The following is a 22,862-nucleotide window of genomic DNA, read 5'->3' as shown; positions in this document are numbered from 1 at the left end:
ATAACTATAAAAAAGTTATAAGCGTCAGAATATGGTGATCAAATAATTAGAATATGTTTTTACATTTTTTTTTAAAACTCAAGAAAGACTATTCATGTGTGGTATCGTTGTAATCATACTGACCTGGAGAATAAAACGAACAGGTCAATTTTACTGCATAGTGAACGCCATAAAAAAAAAACTGTAGTAGAATTGTGTTTTTTTCCAATTCCACCCCATTTGGAATTTTATTCCTGCTTCCCACTACATTGTATGCAACTGCAAATAGTGCCATTAGAAAATACAACTTGTCCCGCAAAAAATAAGCCCCTCATAAGGCTATGTGAACGGAAAAATATAAAAGTTAAGACTCTGGGAAGGTGGAGAGTGAAAAACCAAAATGGAAAATTGCCCGATCGTTTAAGGGTTAACCACTTACCTCTGTAGTAATCCAAAAGCAGTGTCAGATGTGTGCATGTCTGATTAAATAGCTGTTCCCCCCAATCCATATCAGTGGTTTTGTTATATGTAAATTAGGTATTTCTTTTATTTATTTTACTCGCTTTTATAGGACTGACAGGACTATGCAGCTAATTTGCATATCACAAAACCACAGAGTTCTCATGAATGCAGACACTGATCGGGATGGGGGAAACCGCAATTAAATCAGGAGACCTGTGCACATCTGACACTGCACTTCGATTACTAGGGAGATGTGTGGTGACAGATTCCCTTTAGAGATTGCGCCCATTCATGAGCTTCGCGCAATAGCCACTGAGTGCCTATAGTTTTACACAGCACACACTCGGTAGCAGAGTCTGTGATCTGATCGGCAATAATGCCAATCACAGACTTTTAACCCCTTAGATGCTATGGTCAATTGCGACCGCAGCATCTGAGCTCTCAGTTAGGCTACTTTCACATTTTCGGCAGCCTTCTGCAGCAGGCTGTTCCGGCTGGTGAACAGCCTGCCGAATCCACGCTGCCACTAGTGCATGCGTGCTGCCGGAAGTCCACTCCGGCCCCATTCACTATAATGGGGGCAGGTCCGGCCGCAGCATGGCAAAGAGGCCAAGAGGCAGCCGGAATAAAACTACAACATGTCCTCCGGCCCGCCCCCATTAAAGTGAATGGGGCCAGAGCGGACTTCCGGCGGCACGGTGCACTAGCGGCAGCACGGATCCGGTGGGCTGTTCACCCGCCGGAACAGCCTGCCGGAGAAGGCTGCCGCTAATGTAAAAGTAGCCTTACTGGTAGCAATGCGCTCCTGGTGACTAAACAGCTTCCCCACAACAAAGTCATGGGAGCCATTTGGTTGCTGTGTCAGTCTGGAACCTTCTGAAGGCTCTGAGGCCTGCTGTAGTAATGCGGCTATCACGCACTGCCTGTATTTATCCTGTATGGTGAATAGCATAACAAAAAATATAACCAAAGTGACCGAATTCACCGTTTTTTGGTCTCTTTATCCCCCCAAAAATCGAATAAAAATTGATCAGTCATACACACTCAAATTAGTGTCAATGACACATCTCACACAGCTCCGTAGACGTAAATATAAAAAACTTGAGGGGCAGAATATGGCAGTGCAAATACATTTTGTTTTCAGTTTTTATCTTTTTAATTATTAAAACACAAAAAAATAATAAAAATGTGATATCGTTGTAATCATATTGGCTCACGGAATGAAGTTAAAGTCATATTTAACACATAGGGAGCAATTGAAAAACGAAAACCCATACAACTATAGCGAAATGTTTTTTTTCCCAATACCACCTCATTTAGAAAAAGAACTCCAGCTTTCCGTTACATCATTTGCAATATTAAATGGTACTATTAGAAAGTACAACTTGTCCTTGAAAAAAATAATGGGGTCATTTATCAAACTGGTGTAATGTAGAACTGGCTTAGTTGCCCATAGCAACCAATCAGATTCCTCATTTCATTTTCCAAAGGAGCTGTAAAAAATGAAAGGTAGTATCTGATTGGTTGCTATGGGCAACTAAACCAGTTCTACTTTACACTAGCTTTATAAATGAGCCCATAAGCCTTTATACAGCTGTGTGAATAGAAAAATAAAGAAGTTATGGATCATCTAGGAAGGCACCGAGTAAAAAAACAAAAAACGCTACCTCGGAACCGAAGCCACTTTAAAAATCAAAAGTCACGCGAGACTTCATTAATAACTTACTTCGGCTCATCGGAGCCCATACATTCTAATACTCTACGGAGACAAATCTCCGTATAGTATTATTCCGAAGTTTTGAACAAAGCGACTTCGGATTAAGTATCTGAAGTTCGCTTCGCTCAACTCTAGTCGTAACCATGGAACCGAGCAGTGTAATGTGATAGAAAAAATTAATCCAGCCAGCAAAGGAAGCAATATGGACAGTCACAATGCATTAGTTAGTGCCTTGTATTAACTTTCTCTACATGATAAATGCCACCTGCTGAAGTAAGACAACCCCGTTAAGATAGGCCATCAGTATCAAATTTGTGGCATTCGCACCCTTGACAATCCAAACACCTGTATTACCTGAATGGGATTGAGTTGTGAGCTGCAGTTCCAGGTACATCCACCACCAAAAGAATGTAGCTGTGAAGAGGATTTAGCAAATGCAGGGAGTTGTACACCACCCGATATGATATTGAGAAGGGGTTTTCCATCTTACATCAACATAATTCAAGAAGGTAGCTGTAATTTATTTATGTATTTCTTTTATCTTAATTGCTTCTATATTCCATTCTGGGCTGTGGTCACATGACCATGTCCATCCAACTCTTTCTGATTCCCTGTTATACATGCAAACAAAAGAACTGGGAATTAAGGATTTTTTTGGGTTACAGTGGTACTATACCTACTATACATGAAAAATGGAAGCTCTTCGTGCACATTTTTGATCAAACGTGTGTCAGGCCCATCTACACTCCAAACACACTGCAAGAAAATTTAGAGTAGCACATCCAAAGTCACAGCTGCACATCCATAAAGCGAACGTGCAGACAGCAAAGAAGATACGTATAGCAGCATACTGTTACACATGCAAACAATGGAACTATGACCTAGGGATTATTTTGGATTACAGTGCTACTATACATGAAAAATGGAAGCTCTATGCTCTCTCTTTTAGATTAAGTACTCCCCGCCCATCTGCCCAGGGCTTCTGAGCAGAGTATAAATATAGCTGGTTCCTATACCGTCCTGAACATTGTAGACTTAGGTTAGGTCCAGGAGGGGCAGTACTGTTAGTGTTGGGTACCCATCTGCAGAAGACATTTTGACGTTGGTAGATGGACCCGACACACGTTTAATCAAAAATGTGCACAAAGAGCTTTCATTTTTCATGTATAGTAGGTATAGTACCACTGTAATACAAAATAATCCCTAGTTTTATTGTTTGCATGTATAACAGTGTGCTGCCATATGCATCTTGTTTGCGGTCTGTATGTTAGCTTTATGGATGTGCACCTGTGACTTTGCATGTGCTAGTCTAATATTTTCTTGCAAATATTTCCTGTTATGTGATGTCCATGGGTGTGTCAGTGATAGGGGACTGTCTATGTAACTGGGAGGGAGGAGCTATACATTTGCTGGGTGTTATTAGGGGCAGTGATAGGGGAGTGTTTATTTAACTAGCTGGGTGGGAGGAGCTATAAACTAGCTGAGTGTTAGGGCATGGGCCTGGCAGCTGATCAGCGGGGGTCCCGGGTGTCAGACCCCCGCCGATCAGATGCTGATGATCTATCCAGAGGATAGATCATCAGTTTAAACAAACTGCAGAACCCCTTTAAATGATATTTAGTTGTATAACCACTGTTTCTGAGAACTGCTGTACATCTGTGTTGCATGGAGTCAACCAACGTCTGGCAGCCCAGGATGATTGGACTACATTCCACAATTCTTCTCTATTTCTTGGTTTTGCCTCAGAAACTGCATATTTTATGTCACCCCACAAGTTTTCTATTGGATTAAGATCCGGGGATTGGGCTGACCACTCCATAACGTCAATCTTGTTGGTCTGGAACCAAGATGTTGCACGTTTACTGGTGTGTTTGGGGTCATTGTCTTGTTGATACACCCATTTCAAGGGCATTTCCTCTTCAGCATAAGGCAGCATGACCTCCTCAAGTATTCTGATGTATTCAAACTGATCCATGATCCCTGGTATGCGATAAATAGGCCCAACACCGTAGTATGAGAAACATCCCCATATCATGATGCTCGCACCACCATGCTTCACTGTCTTCACAGTGTACTGTGGCTTGAATTCAGTGTTTGGGGGTCGTATGGCAAACTGTCTCCGACCACTAGACCCAAAAATAACAATCTTACTTTCATCAGTCCACAAAATGTCTCTTTAGGCCAGTCAGAGTGCTCTTTGGCAAACTGTAACCTCTTCAGCCCATGTCTTTTTTTCAACAGTGGGACTTTGCGGGGGGTTCTTGCAGATAGCTTGGCTTCACATAGGTGTCTTCTAATTGTAACAGTACTCACAGGTAACTTTAGACCTTCTTTGATCTTCCTGGAGCTGATAGTTGGCCGAGTCCTTGCCATTTTGGCTATTCTTCTATCCATTAAAATGGTACTTTTTCGCTTTCTACCACGTCTTTCAGGTGTTGGTTGCCATTTTAAAGCATTTGCGATCATTTTAGCTGAGCAGCCTGTCATTTCACTCACTAATTGAACTCCACACTGCTATTATTTGGAACATGCCCCTTTCAATTAGTGATTCAATTACAGAGAATCAGCAGCAGGCATGTCATGACTGTTGGGTCTGTTGTATTTTTATTACTCTGCTACACCTGCTAGTAAATGATTTGCCATGTAGAAATATAATTGCTATCAAAAACAGTGATTGATCAGGTTAGTGATGTCTGACTGCTATTATTTTGAACACAACTGTATTTTCCTTGTAGGAGCACCGCAGGGTAAACAGCTTTTCTGTTGTTGTTGGCTTGCTACAAATAGTTGATCAGAGTCCCAGCACAATTCATTTCTGGTTTATCTTTATGTAACTTGTTTACAGTGGTTGGGGATGAAATGCAGGCCACTGAAATGCTGTTGAGGAACGGGAACCTGTGGCCTTCTGTAATAATTTATAAAAGATGGTTTCATCTAGCTGGGTGACTTCACATTTGGAGCAGTAATCTAGACCCAACCTTACCGACCAACACGTTAATGTAGAGTTTTAAGGCTCCTAGAATACTTAAGGGTGAAATAGTATAACATGCATAGATCATACATCAGATATTTCCGGTGTATTTAGACTCCAAATAGTCATAAGGCTGTTCTCTTGCAGATGTCTGCACCAGGGTTGTTGAGTCAGTAAGCTAAACCTCCTTCTCTAGTTTTCCACACTCCAACTTCTTTATAAATGGCTTATGCACAATAAGCAGTAATGCCGGGTGGTAATATCAGGCTTTTCAGCTATTTTATCACCATCATATAAGAGTTAGATTTCAAAACCCTAGTTAGAGTCAGGACATTGCTTGCAACTCCACTGCCATGGTCTACAAAAAAGGTTTGCATATCAGGGAGCTTGTTCTCATCCTTTTCTAGTGAAATGATCACTGAACCCTGTTTTGACCAGTGCCGATATAACGTGTTGGTCTCACACACTCTCCGATGACTGTATAGACCTCTGGGGCCCAGAGAGGAGAAGCAGTGAGGTCATGTACCAAAAGTTCAAATGCACTAAGTAACTAACTGCTGCTGTTACTAATATGCTGTCATAAGGGCAATTAAGAAAAGGGAATTTATACAATATAACCTGGTTCCCATTTAGATCACTTTTAGGTTGTCCATCCCATTCCAAACTCTCTCTCCCATACATCTCATATCATGCTCAGATGGGTTACAATACACAAAGCCTGTTTAAGTGTTTAGTTGACATATAATCTGAATGTCATCATTTTTTTCTCACTACTTTCTGGAACCTGTTAGGCTGGACTAGCAAAATAGATGAGCTCTGACGAGATGTTTGTTAACTTGTAGGAGGAGTCTTAATCCTTTTGAGCTGTCCTTTCATAGATGTCAAATGAAATTACCCAAGAATTACATATTGACACTGGCCTTGAAGGGAAAGACATAATCAATTAAAAATAATATTATCTTGAGCAAACAGAGGCATGCCATTGCCTGTGAATGTGCGATCTTAAAGGGACACTGTCATGTGGATTTCACTTACTGAGCTATTAACATCACCACATCAGTCTCCACGATCTACATTAAAATATACTAGTACTACTGCCCTGTGTCTTGTAATTCGTCTATAAAATCGCTTTTATTAATATGCTAATTACCTCAATAAGGAGCCCAAGGGACTGTCCCTCCAGCTGTTGGAGCCCAGCCGCGTCCATTACTTCGAAGCCCAGCACCGCCCCACTGCTAATTTATTCACTCCTCTTCGCCAACGTAATGTTTGTGCAGCGCTTGTAATTCCGCGCATGTGCCCTGGATACACATGTCAGCGCCCGTGCGGTGTCCTGGCATCGGCCTCACAGAACTCATTGCGCATGCGCAAGACTAGCTGTCTGCCAATGAATGGATTACTCTATCCCTAACCCTGCTGACTATATTTGAATATACCATGAAAGTGCTCTGTAGATTGCTTAAATTCTGTTACCACTGCTCAGAGATATACCTGGTACAGCATTCTAATTGTGCTTACACAATTCCAGCAAGTCTCTGAGCGGTGCCATAGTTGTCCTTAGAGCCTTTTTATTAGAGAAGAGTTCTGGTCAAACTTGACAAGCTCCACCTATGTGGTCTTCCGGCATGTGTCTGGAACTTGGCTTTCCGTTTTGTTGCATTGCAAGGCACTATGGTTTGTTCTATAGCTGTATGACATAACTCCATACTATAGCTATTCTGTTCTTTCTTAAAGCTATTCTGTCCTTTCTTAAAGCCACATTAAAATGTGAATTGTAAGCCATATGGTTGAAGGGGTTGTCCGGGTTCAAAGCTGAACCCGGACATATCCCCTTCTTCACCCAGGCAGCCCCTTTAAGTGGAGCATCGGAGCATTTCATACGCTGATGCTCTCCTTTGCCCTGTACTGGATTGCGCAGGGCAAGGGCTTATTTGTTTATATTTTTCACTGCTGGATGTAGGCTTCCGCCTTGCAGTTTTGCTCGAGACGTGACCGGCACTGATGGGAAGGCTTTAGCGCTGCCCTAGCCGTTTTAAAGGCCGCCCACTAGTGCAGTTGATGTCACCGGGCTCCCTAGCTATACCCATGAAAAGCATCTGCCCGGACAACCCCCTTTACTGTGTAGCATATAATGCACCATATTCACCCCAGGAGCTCTAAATGTCACAAATTTGTAGAAAACAATGCCTTCATTGGAATGCATTATCTCTGTGCATTGGAGTATCAGATTGTTATGTACCTGGCCAGCGGTCATGAGGAGGACTTGGGCAGCCCCCTGGACATCGGCCAGTCCGACCCTGATTATAGCATATGCAAGTCTTATTGGGGTCATTTATCAAACGCGTGTGGCCCATAGCAACCAATCAGATTCCACCTTTCATTTTTCGAAGGAGCTGTCAAAAATGAAAGGTGGAATCTGATTGGTTGCTATGGGCTACTTTACACCACTTTGATAAATGACGCCATTAGACGCCCTGATTACACAGGCTGATGCACACTGAATGGATACTACTACAGTCGTTCCTTCCTCATTCTGTTCTCTTCATTATCGGCAGCACATACTTGATTACACAGGAAGATGTGCTGCCGAGAATCAGGCTTCTTTCATTGGCTGATTGGCTGCTCGATTATATGAGCTGATTATCGCGAACGAGCGTTTGTATTCCCGATAATTGGCCCGAAATTATGCAGTGTAAGAAGGCTTAAAGAGGTTATCTGGGTTCAGAGCTGAACCCGGACATACCCATAATTTCACCCAGGCAGGCTCCCATGATGTTAGCATCGGAGCATGTCATGTAAAACGGCTAGGGCAGCGCTGAAACCCGCCCTTCAGTGCCGGTGACGTCACCGGGCTCACTGCTGGACAGAAGCTTCCGCCTGGCAGCCCCATGGAGAGCCCCGGTATGTCACCGGAACTCAAGAAATGCTTTTGCCCTGCTCGATTTAGCGCAGGGCAAAGGAGAGCATCGGAGCATGCAGTCAGGGGGGCTGCCTGGGTGAAAATGGGGATATGTCCGGGTTCAACTCTGAACCCGGACAACCCCTTTAAGCTGCTATATGTGTATACGTGAGTGATAGCAGGCCCACCTGGAAATTTCCCTGTAGGGTCTATGGCCAGTCCGACCCTGGTTATAGCACATGCAAGTCTTATTGGGGTAATTTATCAAACTCGTGTGGCTCATAGCAACCAATCAGATTCCACCCCTCATTTTTCGAAGTAGCTATTAAAAATGAAAGGTGGAATCTGATTGGTAGCTTTGGGCAACTAAGCCAGTTCTACTTTATACCAGTTTGATAAATGATGCCATTAGTCTTTCCCCAAACTAGAATTGGATTGTAAAGCTGACCTCACACATTTCATAAATCTGTTGCAGGATTTAGTTTGACACTGAAATTCTGCAACAAAGTCCAGTACAATGTAAGTGAAACACATTTTAACACACCCCATTCACTAACAGCATTTAAAAAAATCTGCAGCAAATTCTATTCATTTAAAAATCCACAGCATGTCTCATCTTTTACGGCAGTCCCTTGTTTATGAGCTGTGAGAAGGAGAAGAAGCAGATGCAGTGAAACTGAAGGCTAAAGAGAAAAACTGTTGAATTTTTTTTATAAAGAACAATTTGAAAAATAACTTTTAGGCCTCATGCACACGGCCGTGTTCCGCGGCCGAGAGCGGTCCGAGGTAACCCGGCCGGGATTCCTTCTGACAGCAGGAGCGCACGGCGTCATTGGTTGCTATGACGCCGTGCGCTTCATGCCGCCGCTGCTGTACAGTACTACACTCGTATGATCTATGCCAGGAACACGGCCGTGTGCATGAGGCTTTAGGCAAAGATAATTAGAATGCAATAATAAAAAAGCTGTCCTTTAATATTTACAGTATGTGTGAACCTGAACATAAGAAAGAAGAAAAAAAATTGTTTATTTTGTATCCAACCCCAAATCTGACTTAAAGACTGGCTACATTATCACATGTATTGCAGTTTAGTTATATAAGCATGTTATCCAAGATCGGACACTGACAAAGAATGAGGAATTTTGGTGCAACATTTTTTGCGTATTGGATGCGGACCTATTCCTTTCAGTGGGGCTGCAAAAAAAATGCGGACTGCACACCAAGTGCCCTCCACATCCGTGTGTCCGTTCCGCGGCCCCGCAAAAAAAGATAGAACATGTCCTATTGTGCATTTTGCAGACAAGAAATTACAATGGATCCGCAATAAATAAAGAAAAAAGGATTCGGATTCTCGTTTTGTCAACCGCAAAATACATAAGGTTGTGTGAATGCACCCTAACTGATGGAAATAACTGACCAAATAACTGAAGTGTGGACTCTGCCTAAAGATGCACCAGATTTATCATCCAGCAGCAGCCACTGTGATAAATTTGGTGCATTTTCAGTCTGTCTCCATTTATTGTGTCTACAAATTAAATTAGGATTATTAAATGTGCGCCACTGTGTTGATAGATTATTTTGTGTACTATTTTTTATGTATTATCTGTGTATATTGCAGCACACCGCTGGGAGAGAATGCTTTTTCATATAGTTTTTGGGGCATTGAGCTTACAGTCTAGTTTCCCTACAATAGGTACATGCTAAACACCAAAATGTAAAAACTCTGGGGGTCATTTACGAACAGATATATACTCCATTTTTGTGGCGTATATCTGGTGCAGATTCTGTTACATGCCAGGTCTAAAAAAGGAGGGGCGGGCCGGCAGGCCCGTCTCATTCATCATTTTCTACACCTGGTTTAGGCGAAGAGAATGGTCTAAATGTAAGACAGCTAGGAAGCTGTCTTACATTTAGAAGTGGCGGTGGATTCTCCAAAGTAAGGGTGCATTCACACGACCGTATAAATGGATTTGCGGAACGGGTGCGGACCCATTCATTGTGCTGTCCGCATCCGTTGTTCCGTTCTGTGGCCACGCAAAAAAGATAGAGCATGTCCTATGCTTAGGCATTCTCTACATAGCGCTGGCCATGTGCAGTTCGCAAATTGCGGAACGCACACGGCAGGTATCTGTGTTTTGCGTATCCGAAATTTCGGTCGTGTGAATGCACCCGTATGTAGAGGCCAGTGCCTCTACATAACTTCGGAGATCCACCTCTAGCTCAAGGGCTTATTACGACCGGCGTCTAAAATGCTGGTCTTAATAAATGTGCCCCTCTGTTTCCATTCTGTCTGGTTCTTAGCAAACAATGTACAGTATATAAAATAGATTTAGGAATACATGAAATGCTGACTACAATTTCCTCAGGATTCTTAAAGGAAATGTGCCATCAGAAAATGACCTGTTCATTAAATCCGATTTCTATGTTTAACATATTTTTAAAGCATTTTTTACACCAACAGACTATCCAATTTCTGTCCAATCAGACCAATAGTTGGTGCGTATAACAAAAGATCTGTGTGTGTAAATGGCCATCTGGCCAGTGATCGGTCAAATAATCTGTTGGTGTAAATGCACCCTTAGCCTAATAATAGGCGCCACTTCTTTCACTTTACCGCCTATCATTACAGCCAGGATTAGATTGACAGATAGAATTCTGTGTACAGACAACACAGGATCCACCATTCACAATAGGTGATATCACAGCTTATCTGCTCCCTCCTGTGACCTCTGCACAGGTCACAGAGCATGCCTAGGAAACTCTCCCAAAGAGGCCCTTCCAGACCATTGTGTCTGTGGACCATGGGGCTGCCGTAAAACAATTTTTAATGCTCTCTAAATGCTGTTAAGGACAGCTCAGGCAAGATGGCCGCCCCATAATAATGTTTAGGAAATAGAATAAAAACGGAGTATTAAAAAATGATATGTGCTGCTATCTGGTTTTAACTGGCATAAGAACGTTTTCCCTGTTATACTGCTGGACTTCCAAGGTAGGAGCTTTTCTCGCAGAGACTATTTCATGTGTATGACTTTGTGTGGTTAGACTTCTAAACCTCTGTATAACTGGTGATCAGCCAGGTGCAGGTAAGATTTTACTCTGAGTAATTTCTAAAGTTTGTTTCTCACTTGACTGGGAGAAAGTAGGGCCTGAACCGATTTCCTACCACATTTCAAAAAGGAGACCTCAAATGAGAGTGTGTTGATAATGGGGTATATTCTCTCTTTCCCCAGGAAGCCGGTGGGTTTGTTAGATGTATAGACATGGCCTCCATGTCTTTCATACTACTACAGTGTCTGTCTGTTGTTTTTGCAGATGTCAGCAGTCCCCAGCAAGTCAAAGGATCTGAAATTTATGTCACATCGTGACACAGATGTAGGCTCACCTGTGACACCGTAAGACACATTGATTAAATAGATTTTTTTTTTTCCTCGTATTTCACCATGTCAAAAAAATAATTTTTATGTATAAAATATTGAATGAAAAAAGTCATGTAGTCACTGCCGGAGATTTTATTAGTTATTTTGAATTTGAAGGCTGTTATTTTGTTGTGAATTTTTTTTAAATAAACCACTTTTAACAGGTATCAGTTATTTCTTTAAATCATATAGTGTATTTCTGGTTTAAAGGCGCACAGACTGAGATATTAGAAAACGGGGGTTCAATTCGCCAACTTCCTACCACTAACCATGTAGTAGAAGTAAGGGCTAGAGCTATGGGGAAATCAAATTCCCTGCAGCTTTTTCACATGCCACCGTAAGGCCCCTTTCACACGGGCCAGTTTTCCACGCGGGTGCAATGCGTGAGTTGAACGCATTGCACCTGCACTGAATCCGGACCCATTCATTTCTATGGGGCTGTGCACATGAGCGGTGATTTTCACGCATCACTTGTGCGTTGCGTGAAAATCGCAGCAAGCTCTATTTTGTGCGTTTTTCACGCAACGCAGGCCCCATAGAAGTGAATGGGGCTGCGTGAAAATCGCAAGCAAGTGCGGATGCGGTGCGATTTTCACGCACGGTTGCTAGGAGACAATCGGGATAGGGACCCGATCTTTAATATTTTCCCTTATAACATGGTTATAAGGGAAAATAATATCATTCTGAATACAGAATATATAGTACAATAGGGCTGGAGGGGTTAAAAAAAATAAAAAAATTATTTAACTCACCTTAATCCACTTGTTCGCGCAGCCGGCATCTCTTCTGTCTTGTTCTGTCAGGAATAGGACCTTTGATGACGTCACTACGCTTATCACATGGTCCGTCACATGATCCATCACTATGGTGATGGATCATGTGACAGACCATGTGATGAACGTAGTGACATCATCAAAGGTCCTATTCCTCACAGATGAAGACAGAAGAGATGCCGGCTGCGTGAACAAGTGGATTAAGGTGAGTTAAATATTTTTATTTTATTTTTTTAACCCCTCCAGCCCTATTTTACTATGCATTCTGTATTCAGAATGCTATTATTTTCCCTTATAACCATGTTATAAGGGGAAATAATACAATCTACACTACAACTAACCCAAACCTGAACTTCTGTAAAGAAGTTCGGGTCTGGGTACCACAGTCGGTTTTTTATCACAAGCGTGCAAAACACATTGCACCCGCACGATAAAAACTGAACATCGGAACGCAATTGCAGTCAAAACTGACTGCAATTGCGTACCTACTCGTGCGGGTTTGCCTCAATGCAGCGGGACGCATCCGGATCTAATCCGGACACGCTCGTGTGAAAGAGGCCTAAGGGTACGTTCACACATTGCAAAAAAAAACCACTAAATTGAAATGCTGCGGATTTGACACTGATTTCACTCTTTGCATTGCCCTATTGAACACAACTCCCAGAATTTTACAGTGCCAGTGCTAGGCAGATGGTTTATCAATAAAGGGCATTGATAGAAAATGTATGTGGCTCATCTGTGACCAATATTTTTAAAATGATCCATTCTTTAGAAATAATCCTATATGAGCAGTATTTTGGCCTGTTTTACTAGTTTTATTTTCATATATTTTTTTAGCTTGTCTTCTTGAACAGCCAGGAAGGTATTAAAATTAGATAAACTATTTTAAGTAGGTCAAGCAGGTGTTCGAATCCCATTGGTTACTGCAATATAATCTTTTTAAAATACAAAAATATATTGGCACGTGGTTTTTCTTTATGCAGTTTCTCCTTGTTCATTTTTTACACTTTCTCTATGCATTATTGAGATGAGATCTATAGATACAGTATGTCCACCCTTGCCTTTCCACATATTTTGTTAAAGGGGATGTCTCACTTCAGTAAGTTGCTTTTATCATGTAGAGAAAGTTAATACAAAGCACTTACTAATGTATTGTTATTATCCATATTGCCTCCTTTGCTGGCTGGATTCATTTTTCCATCACATTATACACTGCTCGTTTCCATGGTTAAAGACCACTCTGCAGTCCAGCAGCGGTGGCCGTGCTTGCACACTATAGGAAAAAGCATCAGCCTATCTGGTGGCCGGGACCGTGGGAGCGCACATAGGCTAGTGCGTTTTCCTATATTGTGCAAGCACGACCATCACTGCTGGATTGCAGGGTGGTCTGTAACCATGGAAACGAGCAGTGTATAATGTGATGGAAAAATGAATCCAGAAGGCAATATGGACAATCCCAATACATTAGCTTGTATTAACTTTCTCTACATGATAAATGCCACTTACTGAAGTGAGACAACCCCTTTAAGTCATCCAGCTATTCAAATTCAATACATTATCTCGACATGCTAACAAAACCCTAGGCAGGCTGCAATACATGTCACAACTACTGGCTGGCCATGTATAGATACATGTAGCATAAACGATGTCCAACATCACAAAATCAGGCTTTTTCCAAAACTGACATTACTTTGCTTATCCTGGGATAGGTGAAGCCAAGAGGAATGAAAAGGAATGACCCATCTGTAGGTTTAGTTATCCATTATTTTTTTTTCTCACTATATATTGTTAACTTTGTGTTTCATCAAACTTGCAACGTCTGTTCACAAACCATGTTCAGCAGTACAATATAACATCCAGGTGGTCTCTAGCAATAAGGCAAGCGCAACGCTGTGTTTTTTGGAGTGCAGTGGTTTCCTCTGTGGTAACCCTTCATGTACACTAGTGCTCACTGTTTTTATTATGGCAGCACAGATGTCCATTGTAAGAGATGCTTTCAGATCATTAGCTATGACGTCTGGCTGTGTTAAAATGTTGGTAACGGTATGCCAGCTCATCTCTTAAAGGAGTTGTCTAATCTGGACATTTATGGCATATTGATAGAAGGATTAAAGAATATGTCTTAAATGTCTGATAGCTATCTTAACGGGCCTCTCCATGAATGGAGATCACACTGCGCATGTGAAGCTTTCTGTGTGTTGAGTGCTGGCTCTCGATTCTTGAGATCGGAGTGGGACCCGCACCAAGCGAACATTTATGGTACTTCCGATCAATATGCCATAAATGTCCAAATGGAACAACCCTTTAACTCATTAAAGTAAACTAGTCAATCTTCAGAAATGTGATGCAGACATCATTGCTGTAGAGCAGGAGGATCTCTGCAGATGCATATAGGGGGGATTTGTCATGAGAGTTATATTTGAAATTAGTTTCCAAATTAATTAAATGTTCATGTACATTATTTGTTGACTTTTAAACCTAACACTTTTGCCTAGAAATACTACTACAGTTTTTTATGCCCTCCTTCTATACAGTTTTATTTGAGTGAATGGTTTAAAAATGCAAAAAATAGCAACATTTTTGCAAAAGTGAGCCCAAAAAAAACCCACAAACCCTCTCTCTTTGTTCTGTTGGACTTGCTTCCTGTTAATTTATATTAACAAATGTGAAGGTAAAAAGACAAAAAATCTTTTTGACTAGTTATGTCTGAAAATGTCCCAGGGCACAAAAAGACACTGGATAAAAAATAAGAGCTGCTTCCCAGGTCATCCTGAAGAAAGGTTAGAGGAAGATATACTTACCATGTCATATGGCCATACTCGTGAACTCTTATATGTGTTTAGCGCCGTCTCCAAATGCCCTCAGTTAGTAAAATTATCTTAAGGCTTCTTTCACACGAACGATATGGATTGTGTCAGTATGTGTTCAGGGTGCGTTCAGTGAAACTCGCACCATTTCATAAGCAAGTTCAGTCAGTTTTGTCTGCAATTGTGCTAAGTGTTTCATTTTTTTCCGCACGGGTGCAGTCAGTTTTGATGCGTTTTTCACGCGTGTGAAAAAAAGTTGAAGATTTACAAACAACATCTCCTAGCAACCATCAGTGAAAAACGCATTGCATCTGGACACAATGCATTTTTCACTGATGCCCCATTCACTTCTATGGGGCCAGGGCTGCGTGAAAAACGCAGAATATAAAACATGCTGCAGTTCTCGCGCAACGCAGAAGTGATGCGTGTACACAGACCCAATGAAATGAATGGGTCAGGATTCAGTGCAGGTGCTATGTGTTCACTTCACGCATCGCACCCTCACGGAAATCTCGCTCGTGTTAAAGGGGCCTAAGGGGTTATGCATTGTCATTATTTTAATGACCTATCCTCAAGATAGGTCATCAATATTAGATTGTCAGGGGTCCAACACCTGATACTCCTACTGATCAGCTGTTTCAAGAGGCCGCGTTGCTTGTGAGAGCTCTACATCCTAGATTGTAGCGGAAGTGCAGTGTAATTAAGGCTTCTTCTCCTGTTCACTTAAATGAAGCTGTAATTACACTGTAACACTGCTACAGTCTAGGAGGCATGCAGGTAAATGATAAAAAGGACGCAGCGCTCGCATGAGCACCAAGGCTTCTTCAAACACCTGAATGGTGTAGTTACCGGGTGTTAGACATCCCCCCAATCTGATATTGATGACTTATTCTGAGGATGGGTCATCAGTATGGGACATCACACAGCCTAAATAACCACTTAATGATCACTAGTACATCCTGTTGGGGCAGTCATTGAGGCCTCATTCTGCAGTGCCGTAGAATAAGTAGTATACAGATATCCCATGCCCTATGGCAGGGATGGCCAACCTGCGGCTCTCCAGCTGTTGCAAAACTACAACTCCCAGCATGCCCAGGCTGCCTACAGCTATCAGCCTACAGCAGGGCATGGTGGGAATTGTAGTTTTACAACAGCTGGAGAGCCTCAGGTTGGCCAGCCCTGCCCTATGGCTTCCTCCAATCCAGGAAGTCTAACCCTTTGATGGCTACGATCAGCATGATCAAGAAGCTCCTCCTTTAGATCGGATCATATGATTGGGGAACCCCTGTTCAGTCTACCCTGAGACTAGGAAGGTCCCTGTAGCTGTAGGGTTCACTGAGACTCCTGTTAGGGCAGTTACAGAAGTATGTTAAGTAGCTAATGCTATTAGTTTAAAATAAACATTTAAAACAGTAATTCCTTCATGGGATTTTAAGAAAAATAATGAAATACAATTACAAAATGCAGTTATTTAGTACTAAATACATTTTCTTATAAATATAGTACTGTGAAAAAGTTTTAGGCAGGAGAGTGTTAATAGTTTATTTTTATCAATTAACAAAATGCAAAGTGAATGAGCAAAAGAGAAATCAAATCAATATTTGGTGTGACCATACTAGGCTCAGTTCTTGTAGGTACACAGTTTTTGAAGAGAGATCATCTGTGGATGCAGGCTTGCTCGAATCCTTCTTTCTATTAATGTAATCCTAGATAGACTTGATGAGGTTGAGATCAGGGCGCTGTGGGGGCCATATCATCACTCCCAGGACTACTTGTTCTTTTTTACACTGAAGACACTCATTTTTGTACACCTCTCCAGCCTTTTTGCATATAAACTGCCACCTAGGAACTGGGGTACAGAAAAATGGCAGCAGGTGCTCTGAACTGCTAAGTATTTGGCTGTAATAGAGACTGGAGAGCGGTACAATCTTTAGTGCCTGCAGGCAGTAATCAAGCATGGTAGACGTTCTTTGCAAGTTTGGGGCTGCATTTCGGCAAATGAAGTGGGGGATTTGGTCAAGATTAATGGTGTCTGCAATGCTGAGAAATACTGGCAGATATTTATCATGCAATACCAACAGAGAGGCATCTGATTGGCCCCAAACGTAAAGCCTAATAAACATATCTGCGGAGTAAAGAAGACGAGTCCTGGAAGTGATCATATGGCCTCCACAAAGCCTTGATCTCCACATCATCAAATCTATCTGGGTTTACATGAAGAGGCAGAAGGGTTTGAGCAAGTCGGCATCCACAGAAGATCTGTGTTTAGTTCTCCGAGATGTTTGGAACAACCTCCCTGCTGAGTTCCTTCAAAAACGGTGTGCAAGTTGCCTAGAAGAACTAATGCTGTTTTGAAAGCAGAGGCTGATTACACCAATTATTGATTTGATTTAGATTTCTTTTTTGCCCATTCACTTTGCATTGTATTAATAATGATAAAAATGAACTATTAGCTGTCTGACTGACAGGGCCAAGCGTGATGACGTTTACACTGCCGGGCTCTGTCAATCAAAGTGCAGAGAATGATAAGCCTCTAGGTGTATTGGCAACGCCCCCATTGCTCCTAGAGGCTCATTTGCATATATTTAATACATCATTTTTCTCAGCAATGCAGGCACATATGAACATGGAACCAACACAGATGCCTTCAGCTGCCAAGTGCACATGTAACAGGTCAGCCAGTTTTAGGCACAAATCTGTTGTTAGATGCCCTTTAAGTAAAATAAGGTTTTGCCCAGAAACTGTAACATTACATAAGAAATTAGGACAATGAAATACAGTGGGAAAATGTAATTATGTCCAGCCCCTTAAGATATAAATGTTGAGTCCTGTTCCTGTGTGCTTCTCAGCTATGGCCTTGACCTGTTCAGTAGTTGTATTGGAGCCACACATAGCTTTCTTTTGTGACTGCAGAGACTCGCAACGGGTAGACAGAACTCAGTCAGGATTTTTTGCATTCGTTTTGCAAATTATGCACAGTTTTTCAACAGAAAAGCATCATTTGTTCTTTCCTTAGCCTTCTTAGATTTTGCCTTCAATATAAATATACAGTTTGCCAATTATTTAATATATTTGGATGTTTTCAGAATACAACCAACAATATAAACCAAACTATTTAGAACAGAAGTGGGACAAAAAACTTGAACTTTCAATGAATAACAATTTTTTTTCTTTATTATAAGCTTCAATTTTACATATGCTCAAATAATATTTTTCTTCTATTCATTATTATATTTTAATAACAATGCATACTTGCAATGGTAGGTCAGACCCTTCAGCATCTGTGTTATATTGTGGTTCTCTTAAGAAAGGAACATCACTTTTTTTATTTTTTTATTTTTATTGCTTTTAGCATTTTGTAGGCACAGAAAGTGCTGTCTTCCAGTCTGTGTGTGGGGAGTCATGGTAAAGCATCTCGGCATCATTCATACAGCACAATACTAAAGCATAAAAGAAAGGCAGGGTGTATTTTGTCCTTGAATATCAATTTGTACCAGTATTGCAGTCTGGAAATATGCATGCTATTTATGTGATATTTATATTGTATGGTTTCTTTTAATAGTGGAAAGAGACAGAAAATACAGCAGAAGAGACAATCTCCTGACTTTACTTCACAGCCTGTGGATCTACTTACAACATTCTCCCCATCTGTAGTTTCTGGCATGAATGATCGTGGTCAACCAAGGCAAGAGAGTAGTGTTAAGACAAGAAAGAAGAAAAGCGTGAAACAAATCACCTTGGTTGGGAAGACAAATATTGCATTTCAGCCGGATGAGTAATATGCAGGTTGACAAAATGCAAGAGAAAGTGCAGTTGTGATTATTAGGCACTGGTCCAGTAAAGTTTAGGAAATGTTAGATTATATTATTTTTGCTCATTTTAATAATGAACAATAAATATGTGCTGAATTGACACAGTAAGAGCGATCCCAAAAACACGACTTGGGGAGTGGTACTCATTAACAACATGGCAAACTTATTTACTGCACCAAGCTATGCCAACTACTTAAAAGTATATTAAATGGTCCAAGAACAGCACCAGAGACTGGCGCACACTTAATCGTGTGCATCATATATTTACCTATATTACCAATAGTTTTACCACTTTATCTGCTTTCCTAGGATTCTGCCATTTACAGAGACCGATCTAGATCATAGGTAGATTAAAGGTGTTCTTATGAACAAATAATTCACATTATCCATGGTGCATATATGAGTCACCCGACCATGTTTTCTCCTGCACAATTGGCTGTTTTACTAATCTACCGGCTACGTAGCCCCCCAGCTCACCTTCCAAATACTGACCAGAAAGTTTATTAGAGACATTCATCTCACACATGAAAGCTCTGAAGAAGGAAAATTGTACATACATTTTTTTGGAAGAATAATTTATGATTAAAAAGACCCAGCTGATATGGGGGGAGGGGGTTCTCATTGAAGAGATCCAGATGGGGTATTGAGATTTAAATACAGACAATACTTCATGGGAATATTATGTACATTAGCTCTCCTCCAGGCAATACTGCATGGGAAAAGTATGCAAATTACCTCTCCTCCAGATGAAGGGAATTTATCGCATAATAGCCAAATCAGAGCTGCCTCCACAGGCAAGAGACGCCCTGTTGTAGACCGAGGTTTTGGGGCTCTTTCCCCTCATCAGTACAGAGCAGGGTACTGGTTGGCAGTACAAACTTCAAGTAGAATAAAGCCTTATGTGTTTAAAGAGCATTTGTCAACATGATGAATCCTATTAAACCAGGAATATTACCTGGTAGTGGTGATCATGCTGAGTAAAATAATACATTTCTTTTCTCTGTTGGGTCAATAGTTGCAGAGATATATAGCATTTTATGTATGTGAAAATTACCTATTTGGAGCACAAGGAGCATACCGCAGCGCTAAAAGCAATGCTAGTTCAACGCCCCTATGGTCTCTGCCCTTTGACAGGGCTAGACCTCTTATCTAGCCCTGTGTTTTTGCATGAGAGCCGAGTTAGCTCAATGAATTTGTGCTTGTGCAGTGGCTCAGATTTTAACATTTAAGCAAATGACCTATTTGGAGAGCCAAGGGGCTGGCCTTAGTGCTAGTAGCACTGCTAGCGCAATGACCTTGTGCTCTTCTCTACTCTCTGCTGCTTTATGAGCTTGGGAAGCAGTAGAATATCCACTGCGCAAGCACCAAGTCATCAGTGATTGTGCAGTGATCAATGATTGTTCAGCTTGGAAAGCAGTGCTCATCAGATCCACTGCACAGGTGCAGAGCCACTGAGCCGACTCAGCACTTGTGCAACATATCTTTTGCTGCTTTCCAAGCTCGGGAAGCAGCATCTGCTCTTGTGCAAGAACACAGGACTAGATGAGAGGTCAAGCCTGTTTAATCTAAGGGCAGAGGTAGTACAGAGAACACAGGGGTGATGCCCTAGCAGTGCTCCTAGCACTACAGCCAGCCCTTTGATGCTTCAAATAGGTAATTTGCATAAACTTAAAAACTTATATATCTCTGTAACTATTGACCCTACAGAAAAATAGAAATATATCATTTTACTCAGCATGATCAACCCTACCAGACATTGTGCCTGGTTTAATAGGGTTGATCGTGCTAATATCATCTTGTAAAGCAATCTTTTAGCTACAAATTTTAATTTTACCTGCCTCAGATCCATTGTGGCCAAGGTCAGAAATGCTCAATTGGGACATGGCACTCTCCTGTTACCGTATTATTTTTAATTCCATCACTCCAGTTTTACATCAGCAGTTTGAAGTAGTAGTCTGATCACTTAGGCTATGTTCACACAGGAAAAAACTGCAGTGCAGTCCAAAAGCAGATTTCCATTTTGGTCTACCAATGATTTTCTCCTCCATTTTTTTGCCATGTGAACATAGCCTGAGAACCCAACTGCTATTTCTCTGTGATAAAATCTACATTTTAATATGTAGCAAAGCTATATGTATATATACATATGATACCAAATGTATATTTTGTGAATTACTTTGTGTTAAAATTACTTGTAAATTGTAATTAATTTTCTCACGGAAATTAACAAAAATGCACTTTATTTTACCATTAATGTACATTACAATTAAATTATATATTTATACCTTTTTGATGAAGAATAACTTTTAATGAAGGAATGTGATGATGTGAAATTGTTTTACTATGTTAAAAAACACTAAAAAATGAATGGATGTGTTCACAGTGTCCACTATGATTTTATATTTTATTAAATATGTTTAAATATAACAGTGTCGGACAACTTGTTGCTTTTTTGGTACATTTTCACTTATTGTGTTGGGGAAAATAAGAAAACTTAACCTATGACTCTCTAGAGAGGATGTCAACAGAATTAAAATTAGATAATGCTACATTTGCCACATGACACAACACAAGCCCATTGATAAAAAGAAAGAAGTGAGACTAGCAGCATTTGGGCACTGAACTATGAAATATTCCCCACGCGCCAACCACAATAATCCCTGCACATGTTCCTACGTTCAAAAAGTGAAAAAAACAAATATGATTACTTAACAAACTGAAGAAAAAAAACTTTTGAAAAAAACAAACCTGCAGATTGGAGAAATTATGTAATGCTAACATGCAGAAAATATGCGTTGTACATAAATGTGGGTTACAGTAGTTAGTGAAATTAACTCAGCCAATTGTCATATTTTAGGTTTTTTTTCTCTCTGCCTTCCAAAATCCATAACTGTTTTGTTTTTCTGTTAAGGGAGGGTTCACATCAGCGTTATAAATTCCGTTATTGCTTTCCATTATAAAATGGTTATAATAGAATTCGTGAGACGGAATCAAAAACGGAAATGTTTAGAGGCTTTCTGTTTTGATCCGTCATAATAGAGGTCTATGGGCAAGCATAACAGATCCGTCTGGTTTCTGTTATGCAGGACGGGAAAGAAAGTCATGTCGACAGGAGTTTCTTTACCGTCCTGCATAACGGAAACCAGACGCAATAACAGAACTTGTAACGCCCATGTGAGCACGTCCTAACATGTATGACGGCTTTTTTTTTTTTTTTTGCAGGATAAGTTGTGGTTTATAATGGAACTATTTAGTATTCCATGTAATGTGTGCGAAAGCTTGGGAAAAACCTTAATGGGGTTGGATTGGAGAAAAACATTGCTTCATGTTTACAGCATTCACTGTGTGGTAAAAACTACACATTACCTTTATTCTGTTCGTCATTACAATATAGCAGGTATGCTCAACCAGGTTGTAGTTTTGCAACAGCTGGAGAGCTGCAGGTTGAGCATGCCTGCAATATAGTGATACCAAATTATTTCTGACTGGATCGCAAATACCATAGATTGCAATAAATAAGTAGTGCATTCTATGATCAAAACACAATGGCTAGATTTAACAAAACTAGTGTAAAGGAAAACTGGTTTAGTTGCCCATAGCAACCAATCAGATTCCACCTCTCATTTTTCAGAGCTCCTTTGGAAAATGAAAGGTTAAATCTAATTGGTTGTTATGGGAAACGAAGTCCGTTTCCTTTCCCTATGTTTTTATAAAGCCCTGACTGAGTTATGCAATGACATGCCTGGGAGTCTTTACAACACTCCTGGCTGTAGTATAGGATAATACAGCACCTGTTGATCGTGACCAGAATACAGTACAGTTTAGATCGATCATTGATATCTGCCAGATCCTCAGGATGGGAATCAAACAGATGAAGGGACCTAGAAAAAGCCTACACCCTACGGTTCTTGTTGGCTGGACGGTAAGTCAAGATGAAGTGAAAAGGAGAAAAGAACAGTGTCCAATGTGTTTAGTATGTATTGAATCTACAGGAAAGATTGGAGAGGCTCCAAATCTTTGTGATAA

The 22,862-nt window shown here is 40.9% G+C and overlaps 1 protein-coding gene across 1 annotated transcript in view; it reads left to right on the top strand.

Moving 5' to 3' along the window:
* The window catches only part of AHI1 (Abelson helper integration site 1), a 231,072-nt gene extending 209,857 nt beyond the window's left edge, over positions 1-21,215 (top strand). Inside the window, exons 24-26 of the mRNA XM_040429185.1 lie at positions 11,341-11,420; positions 18,587-18,819; positions 18,857-21,215. Coding sequence (XP_040285119.1) covers positions 11,341-11,420; positions 18,587-18,803 — 297 coding nt within the window. The 3' untranslated portion in view covers positions 18,804-18,819; positions 18,857-21,215. The remainder of the gene's footprint in view (positions 1-11,340; positions 11,421-18,586; positions 18,820-18,856) is intronic.
* Positions 21,216-22,862: the final 1,647 nt, after the last annotated feature.

Source organism: Bufo bufo, chromosome 4 (assembly GCF_905171765.1).
Source record: "Bufo bufo chromosome 4, aBufBuf1.1, whole genome shotgun sequence".
In the NCBI taxonomy this organism is placed as follows: domain Eukaryota; kingdom Metazoa; phylum Chordata; class Amphibia; order Anura; family Bufonidae; genus Bufo; species Bufo bufo.
Note: the sequence above shows the minus strand (reverse complement) of the source record. Positions and strands in the feature narration are given on the sequence as shown.